The sequence below is a fragment of the Rutilus rutilus genome, assembly GCF_951802725.1.
Source record: "Rutilus rutilus genome assembly, chromosome: 1".
NCBI lineage: Eukaryota > Metazoa > Chordata > Actinopteri > Cypriniformes > Leuciscidae > Rutilus > Rutilus rutilus.
The window spans coordinates 60018071-60027370 of record NC_140209.1 but is presented as its reverse complement, the minus strand read 5'-3'; the positions used below and the strand labels follow the sequence as shown (position 1 = coordinate 60027370).

Sequence of the window (9300 nt, the reverse complement as noted above, 5' to 3'; positions counted from 1 at the left end):
GATTCATCGATTAGAAGATTCTAGAACGTTCAAAAGAACAGCATTTAATTAAAATAGACATTTTTATTACATTATAAATGTCTTTAGCGTCACTTTTGATCATTTATCCTGGCTGAAGTATTTATTCAAATACTTACTGACTACTTTTGAATGTATTTTTTCACAGTAGTTCTTCATGGCATTTGTTCATTGCAAATCAATCATTTAGGCACTAACACGCGTGCTATTTTTTGTATAACAATTTTATTACAAAACTTAGACCTTTTTCATCTTTCAGTGCTGCCATGCTTTTAGCATATAACAATACAGTATAAAATCTCAACCCAAAATGAGCTAATAAAAGCAGTTTTTCATTGATGCTGTTGCAGCATTTAGATGTTCATGCTGTTTTCTTTACACGTAACATTCCTTGAAAAATACAAACACCTGCCGAGCACGCCACGATTTAAACAACTTTGAATTACCAGCCTGACCATTTCAATTGTGACAAGTTGTAATCAACATAAAGTATCAGTAGTTACACAAGGAAAGAAAGAGATAAATAGAAGTACATTGCAAATAATGACAAATGTGTTGATTTTTTTTTTTTTTTCAACAGCCCAAGGCACCCAGGCTTGAAATGTGTTGGCAATTATCAAGTTATTTTTTACAAACCCACACACACATACACAGACACACCAAAAAAACCCAAAAAATAAATAAAATGCTTCAAGCAGGAGGTGATAAGACAGAACAGAAGCGTGTGAAAAAAAGAATAACACACTCAGCTTTGCTTGTTTTACATTCTACATCTGAAGTTCACAGTGAGTATCCCAGGCAGTGGATAGATCTATCTAATAATCCTGATGGAGAACAGTAACCTAAGTGGTTCAGAAATCTACTGCATGACTACATGGCTTCCTGTACGAAGGGAGCGGTCAAATGATCCAGGCTGTTAAGATGGAAGTCTGAGCCGTATCACGTTAAGTAGTTTTCCAGTAAGGCGTTGCTTGCCCAAAGCAGAACCACGGTGCCTTCAAGCTAAAACTCTGAATTATCACCAACACCAGCTTTTGCCTTCCAGATCCAAAAATAAATGACAAAGACGTGATCGTTTTAAGGACTGAGAAGTGTTAAGAGACAAGATATATATAAATATCTAGAAAATTCCAGTTGATATTGATGTCCATGTTCGGCCTTGATTGAAAATGTGCTTTAAAGATGAATGATTTGGTAACAGACACCTGGTAACTCATATCTCCCATTGGCTGGGAGATTTCTGTGCTCTTTAGTTCAGTTGGCGGCAGGCCTCAAATGTCCATTTCGAAGCCCCTCCGTAGATCTCAATGCTGGTTTCCAACCAAGAGAAGACGTTCCCCACAAGTGCTTTGCTGCTGCATGTGGCCAAGTTATAAATCTCTCCCACGGACAGCTTTCGGTCCCAAATGTTGAAATTGGCCATGTCACCGACAAACGCTTGAGTAGCATCAAACCCTCCACCGAGAGTATCCTGCAGGTAGATAACATTTATTTGAGATGCAGATAAAATAAACGTTGAATGCCTTCAAAGACATAAGATTAGTCCCCGTTAACCTTTGAAGCTAATCTGAACATAAATGATTCATAAATGCGTTTCATCCCTACAGTCGTCTTTGAAGGTCTCTCCATTTAAAATGAGCCAACACCTTCTTGTCTATTGGCTGTGCTATAGTGTATTTTAGAACTGACTGTTTACAATTTTAACTTTGTATAATTGGCTCTGTTACTAAACATAGTGTGTTGACCTCTAAGGGCTTTTCACACTGTGCTTAAAGGTGCTGTATGTAATTCTTTGACTGTACTAAATCATAAAAATACCATAATATGTTTGCAGATATTTAGAAAACATGCCACGTTCACATAAGAACAATGCAACCGGCAGTTATTCTACTTTGAAATGTGTATTCCGTGTCGGAATGTCTGTTTTTATTTTTATCTGTGTGATTCCACCAGCTGCCAATTTTCCCAATAATATTTCGACACCCCGGGTTGCCAGTTTGTTGAAAACACAGCGTATTGTAGCCATGGAAGCCAGCAAACGAACTGGGTCAGAGATCGCAGATTCTACCCGACCTAAAAAGCCTCGGCATCCATCTAAAAATCTCTATGAATGGGAGCATATTAAAACACGGATAAATCAACTCATCAACTTCCAGATTAAGGGCCAGATTTAATAAACGGGGCAAATTAGCGCAATTCCAAAAAAGCGCAGACGGGAGTGGAAAGTTCTGTGCATGATCTACTGACGACGTGCAAATTAAAGAACATAGAGGCAACCAGATCATTTCCATAATGACCAATGCAATCTACCAAGAGCCGCGCAAATTAGCATCTGGTTTAAGACATGCTTTTTGGCGTATATACCGTTAAAATTGACTACCATAAGTCTCCTCACCTTCCATTGTTAATTGCGCTTGCTCCCGTTGCGTGTCCACAATCTGGCAACCCGCATGAGTATTGAGGAGGAGGGGGCGGGGTAAATAACTCTCTCCAGTATTTTTTTATTTGGACTGCAGTACTCATTTCAACCACTAGCTATCAATATTACATACTGCCCCTTTAACCCCGGGTTATCGTCATTCTAAACCCTGCCTTTATCCCCGCATAAAGGAGCGTTTCACACTTGTAATTTAGAAGCGGGATTAGCACTGTTTTTTTTTACCCAGGGTTATGAAACTCTCCCCCGGAGCAGGGTTAGCACTGCTTTTACGGTGTTAACCCTGCATTGCGGTGCCAAATTTGTACAGTGTGAAACAAAGCGGTGTTAGAATGTTATGACTAGATGCTCAACAACTGACAACCAATAGCATGCCTCATATTCACGTGCTTTGATCAGTCATTCAAACACAGTGCACTGTATAAAAAGTAGTTTCAGCATTTGAAGGGAAAAATGTCAAATGGTGACAGAAGATGTGTCAATTGGAGTGAAGAGGAGACTGTTTCAATCTTACCTTTATATTTCAAACCGTCCATTCAGGATAAACTTAATAGTACAGTAGGCAATATATAATATGAGGATGCACAATGCTAGTGTAGAGCCCTTATGTAAGCATATCACATGCGGTATTCATCCAATCAGTGACACTGACACCGCAAATATGCAAATGAGGACGTTAACCCAGGGTTTAGGAATGTACCGTGTAAAACGGCAGCTTATGAATACCCAGGATTGATTGTTAACCCCAGGTAAATTATGAGCAACGTGAATCAAGATAACACAGTTTAAAATGACGCAGGGTTAACTAGTTCAAGTGTCAAAAGCCCTCTAGAGGAGCATTCACATTACAGTTGTTCGCCGGCTTCTCGTAAGCGAAATCTAGTAATTTTAATATCCATGGGAGAACGATTTCGCAACGGGTTCAAGTTGGTCATACGGATTAGACGAGCTGCTTGGTTTAAAAGTGATCTGTGCGTCATACATCGCTACACTGCTGACCATAGAAAATTTGGCTATTTTCACCTGCGAAACTAAGCATCCTAACTAAAATGTAACTTCCTAAGTGAATATTTAAATGCGTTGTAATGTTATTGAAATGATGTCCCTTACACAAACTCACAATAGAGTTTAGCACTAAATATTTCTAAGCTAGTATTTGATCCACTAATACCATAAAAATGCAAAGCATTAAATATTGTTTATGTATGTATTTTCAAATATATCTTTTTAAGACTGTTGAAAGTTTTCAATTTATTGCTTGCTTCAATAAATGATTGGATTGTCTTATCTGAGAAGAATACATGCAAAGCTGCCTTTCAATTTGGCAAATAAACGAGGTGTTTTACAAGGCAGTTGCCGTTTGGAGGAGCCTCTGCATGGGAGAAAGCCTGCGATGCCTTAAAATGCAGTTATGTAGGCAGCTCGCTGTGTTTTGGAACAGAGCCATTGTGTATTCTTCGCTCATCATTAAATCATCTTTGTGTAACACCTTGAGCTACCACACTTTTCTGTATTGATGAGTGAATTCAGAGGACGCATACCTGCTCTTGTCCCAGAATCAATACCCCTTGTGGTTTGATTGGATGATAAGGGGCCAGACTGTCCCCATTTCCCCTCATTACACCATCCTGATAAGCTTCCCACACTCCATCTCGAGTGGTCCATGTGATACAAATGTGATGCCATTTCCCATCGTTGATCAGGAAAGGTAGCTTAGCAACCTACATCAAAAGAAGGCAAAAACCAAATGAAACCTAAACATCACGTTCATTTTGATGCAGACTGCCTGCTTTAAGTTTGTAACTTCATCCATCCATCCATCCATCTAATGCTGATAGAGTTGGAATGTACCTTGTCATTGATGAGCATTTCCATAGGGTTGTTTCCCCACTCAATAAGAACCAGTTCATTGGCCTGTCCAGGGACTGCGTAAGAGAAAGGCGTCCCCACTCCTGGAGAGGCGTTGGACTTGAGCCACATGCACACTGTGAAGGCGTACATCTCCGGCAGACTCTTCTTGACTTTAGCATACATGTAGTTGGTCCTCAGAGGGAACGTCAGTTGAAATTTATCCAGTGGTCTGTTGTCCTTTTGACCTGTTATTAAAGAAATACAAACATCAATCCTCAAACAATATTTAACATCTTATCATTGCAGTCTACTGTATAGCACTAAAACAAGACAATCTCTCAAAATAACTGTGTACAGCCGCGTTTCCACTGAAATTACCCGGAACAAATTGTCCTAGGAACTTTCTTCCCCAGACCTGTTGCTGTCTTAGTTTCCATCGTGGTTTAAATTACCATGAAGATTATGCAAATTATTCCAGTGACATAGGACTGCGCACTACTTTCCAGTTCCCGCAGTATTTCATCCTCTGAATTTAAGTTTAATAAAGCCTGAACTTCGTTGTTGGTCCATCGGTCGTACTTTTTTAAGCTCCGTTGTTGATTCGAGTAGCAAACAACTCTTACTGCACGCAACGCAACAGATTTGAAAATGGTGGTTGAAAAAAAAATGCAGTGTGGAGTCAACCAATCAAAATGCGGCATGAGCTCAACCAATCAGCATGTTCAGCGCCCAAGTCACACCCCCGAAAGTTCCTGAACTTTGAGAAAGTACTACCTCACCAGCAGGGACTTTTACCCGGACCTTCATTTAGACCCTGGTTCCTGCGGTGGAAACCCCAAAGTCCCTAGTTCCTGGGGAAAGTTCCTGCGGTGGAAACTCGGCTAAATGCATACAAAATCTCTATACATAATTCTAATCATTGCCGTCTATAAATGTATTAATATAAAGAAAATACAATTAAAGCAAAAAAATAGCTAAAGGTGTGTTTAAAGTATACTTCTAATAAATAATACTAACCAAAAACATCTATTGATTTATTTGTTTCTTTTCGCCTGGGGAAAGAAAAGCACACTAGTTCTGTCCTCCCACCTGGGAGTCTCCCTCGTCTTATTTATTTCTACCCTTGTGTTTGATTCGCGCTACAGGTAACAAGGAGAAAAAGCTGCAATCAATGGCAATGGTTGGCAGCATTTCTGGTCTCAGGCAGAGGAATAGTTCACCCAAAAACTACATTCTGTCATATAATTTACTCACTCTCAAGTCGTTCCAAACACATACAATATTCTCTCCTCCATAGAACATAAACGAATGTGTTAAACGCGCTGCTTCTTAAGTCTTAAACAAGTCATACAATCGCTAGACTGCAGGTTGTTATTCCTACAAGCTGGAATTCTTGCCAGTCGCTGTACCTCTTACATCATTATTCCAAATCCTACCTAATGTTTTCATCCAAACAATGTACAAATTAACTTTTTTGAACATGCGTAGTAGTAACAAATTACTGCCATTTACATTATAAATGTAAGAATGTGATCCCATTACTGGTTCTGTAAATAGAGTTACCTAAATGTAACATTCAAACACAAATATTTATCAACATGAATATTTAGTCACAATGATTTATCCCTTTCTGTCCTGAATTTATAACATTTACAGATACGAATAACAGTAAAATGTGAGTTATGTACAAGGGGCAAACCCCTTGTATAGAGCATTAAGCGGCACAAGAAATCTGACACAAGCGGACAGGCAACATGAAACTAGATGCTCATTCACTTCTCTGAAAAACCTCATATAAAGTGCTCTCAGGCTTTTTGGCCACTTGCGTCGGGCACTTTTCAATTACAGCTCGCTCTGACCGCTTCCGCTGAATGCATTATATACTCCTCATATGAGGGTGGATGAGGTTCTGTGTGCACAGTGAAAAAACGTGACTAATCAGTTATGCTATTCGTTCTTGGTTATTTTCTGTAACAATTTTATTGATTTGATCAATTAGTCAAAATGTTCAGCCAAAAATGAAACCGATCTAAAGATTTACTCACCCTCAAGCCATCCTAGGTGTATATGACTACTTCTTTCAGCCAAACACAATCAGAGTTATTTAAAAAAAAATCCTAGCTCTTCCAAGCTTTATAATGGGAGTGAAGGGTACCTTAGATTTTGAAGCCCCCAAAAAGTTATCCAGAAGGCTGCAAGGGGTTAATAAAGGTTAATTGAAGTGAAGCAATGCAGTTTTGTAAGAAAAATATCCCTATTTATAACTTTATAAACTGTAATCGCTGGCATCCGGTAACGGCCGTACGCGAGTCTAGTTCCGGTGGAAGATTGACCTCTGACCCAACGCATGACGTATTGACAGAGCGAACAAAACAAAACACCGGTCAAGAATAGAAGTCTAAAACGACAATTTTTTAAAGAGAAATATGGGAGAAGCTTGAGTTTGTTGTTTGAACCACGAGAGGCGTCTACTCTCACCTAAGCTTACGCTACTCCTACACCATACGTCATGCGTCGGGTCAGAGCTCACACATTTATGATGGATGGATGTGCTTTTTTGGGCTTCAAAATCTTGAGCCCCATTCACTCCCATTATAAAGCTTGGAAGAGCCAGGATATTTTTTTACTATAACTCCGACTGTGTTTGGCTGAAATAAGAAACTCATATCCACCTAGGGTCAGTAAATTATAGAGTCATTTTTTATTTTTGGGTGATCTATCCCTTTAAAGCTCAAAACATATTTGGAGCTTGGTGATGTGGATGGAAAAGCTTAGCTTGGACATCCTGCAAAGTCTCTTTGTACTTCACAGAAGAAATAGTCTTATTTGTGTGGAAAAGAATGAGGGCGAGTAAATGATGAAAATCCACCTCCCTTAAAAGTCCCTTCATGCTTTTAAGACTGTAAAAGGTTGTGGGGAATTATGCATTTTAATGACTGACGAAAACGTGATTCACATGAATGAAAATTCATGAGCTTGCAAAAACTCTCTGGTACCAATCTGTAAATCATGCTATAAAGCTGGTTGGGTGGAATTGGATATGCAAAGCAATGCAGCTCTGTAGACCCCCTCCTCTCTGCGACACACCAGCGACACCACGACGGCAATGTATTATCCATGCTGGCTCGCTCAAGAGTATTTTCTCATAGGAAAAAAAAGCAGGTAAGTAAAGCGCCCGTTACATCTACACGACACGCTTGTGATAGGTGGAGCAGAAACGCGAACGGTTACCTTTTTCTAGATCGGTTATTCTCTGGTGCAGTGAGGTGAGAGTGGACTCCACGCGCCCGCGCTGCTCGCTCTCGTTGCGCAGCCCGGGCTTCCCTTCCTCCAACCCGTTCACCCGGGACAGGACCTGCTTCTCCAGGTCGTCGATTTTGTTCTGAAGAAGATCCTTCAAGCTGTTCGCCTGGACGGAGTTGTTATTCCGGCTGAATTGCTATGGAATATAAATGTGAATATCTGTTTGTGAGATAAATGTTTCATTTGAGTTTACATAAAAATTAAAAATAAAATAAAAACGCCAACCTTATAAGAAAGGCGCACTGGTGCTATGAAATATCGAGTAAATGTATTTCATGTAATCAAAATGACTTAAGTCAAATGTGATCAATCAACCTGAATGAATTAAGTTACACAAATAAAAGTAATTTTAAAGGGTCCAGATTATGCGGAAACAACCGCACACTGTGTATAATGCATTTTTTTTAGTTAAGAGTTTCTTTCCCTACATTTTTATATCATGCATATGAATGAAATGCGTTACAATGTTCATTATCAGAAAATAGGCTAGTTTACGTTAAAAATGCTCTTAAACGTTAAGTAAGCAAGACGCATCTTTACTGGTCATGGTGTGAAAGATTCGGAATAGTTATTTTAATATTTATTTAATTATTTCATTTTAATCTACGGTTTTCTGTCAGCAGTCTCAGTAGGCGTAATGCGTCTTTTAAAAGAGGATTATGCGCCATTATTCAGCACCGCTTTATAGTGTGGTGAATCGGTGTACTATTCTAAAATAAAGTTGTGAGAATCCACCTCGGATGGAAGAAAGCGCTCCAGGAGAGAACAAACATAGCTTACCTCCAGGTTTTCAAGCCTCTGCTTGAGTGACTGTAAAGTCTGCGAGAGTTGAGCCAGTGTGTCCGTGGGACCCCTCGACACATCTCCCATTGTGTTCTTGGTGCCCATTTCCTTCCGCCGTCCGCCGACCCGCGCGTCTCCGGGCTCGGACGCGCTCTGACTTTCACACCGCGTCAGCTTGGAAGTCAGTTCCCTGATCGTTTCCTTCTGGTTCATGATCGTTTCTTTCTGTTGCAGCACTGTCTCTCGCAGTTGCATGACCGTGCTCTTGAGGTCCTCCCCGGGAACGCTGTTCTGCAGTGTGGCGGCGCATATGTCCATATCCTTGGGAACGGACGTGCAAATGAACTGGGTCTGTCCGAAGTCCTGGCTCATCCCGTCCGCTAAAAGACAAAAAAGTAACAAAAGTTTCCAGTGCATCCCTCTCGTTCCAGCCTCCATGGCGCGTTTGTTTTCGAAGTCTCTTCTGGACAAGTGATTTCAGCAGCACTCTCTCTCTCTCTCTCTCTGTCTGTCTCTCTCTCTGTCTCTCTCTCTGACAGCTTGTGCTGGTTGTAATCCGGTTGTGGTGCGCGCGGGGTTTATATAGCACGCGCGTCTGCGGCGGTGAGCTGCATCACGCGCCTGATCATGATCTCCCGCCCCTGGATATTAAAGCAGAAAAAACAACCAGTAAGTCAGAGAAACTCGTTTTTTTTGTTTTTTACCCCGGTGGCCGGATTTTCATTTTTTTTCCTAAAGCTGAGTAAATTCTACACAATCATTGGAAGATTTTCGTCTTTGCGGGAAGAAATAAAATCGTTACGTTTTACAGAAAAAGAAGTGTGTTATATAGGCCTATGCAGTACATATGCCTATACTTTATGGTAAAATAGTATGTTTATTCAATTTAAAACGTATGGAGGTCAGTG

The 9300-nt window shown here is 40.3% G+C and overlaps 1 protein-coding gene across 1 annotated transcript; it reads right to left on the bottom strand.

Moving 5' to 3' along the window:
- Positions 1 to 550: 550 nt before the first annotated feature.
- Positions 551 to 8945, bottom strand: nptx1l (neuronal pentraxin 1 like). The gene is made up of 5 exons (XM_084395217.1): positions 8390 to 8945; positions 7538 to 7745; positions 4307 to 4551; positions 3997 to 4176; positions 551 to 1489 (listed from the first exon to the last, which is right to left on the bottom strand). The coding sequence occupies exons 1-5, from the start codon at positions 8828 to 8830 to the stop codon at positions 1268 to 1270; spliced, it is 1296 nt and encodes a 431-aa protein (XP_084251343.1). The 5' UTR covers positions 8831 to 8945; the 3' UTR covers positions 551 to 1267.
- Between the last annotated feature and the right edge of the window lie 355 nt (positions 8946 to 9300).

Coding starts and splice junctions, on each gene's coding strand:
- nptx1l (XM_084395217.1), bottom strand. CDS start 8,830: ATGGAGGCTGGAACGAGAGGGATGCACTGGAAACTTTTGTTACTTTTT. Junction 4,177..4,306: donor AAATGCTCATCAATGACAAG/GTACATTCCAAC, acceptor CTTTTGATGTAG/GTTGCTAAGCTACCTTTCCT. Junction 1,490..3,996: donor TGATTCTGGGACAAGAGCAG/GTATGCGTCCTC, acceptor ATCTACCTGCAG/GATACTCTCGGTGGAGGGTT.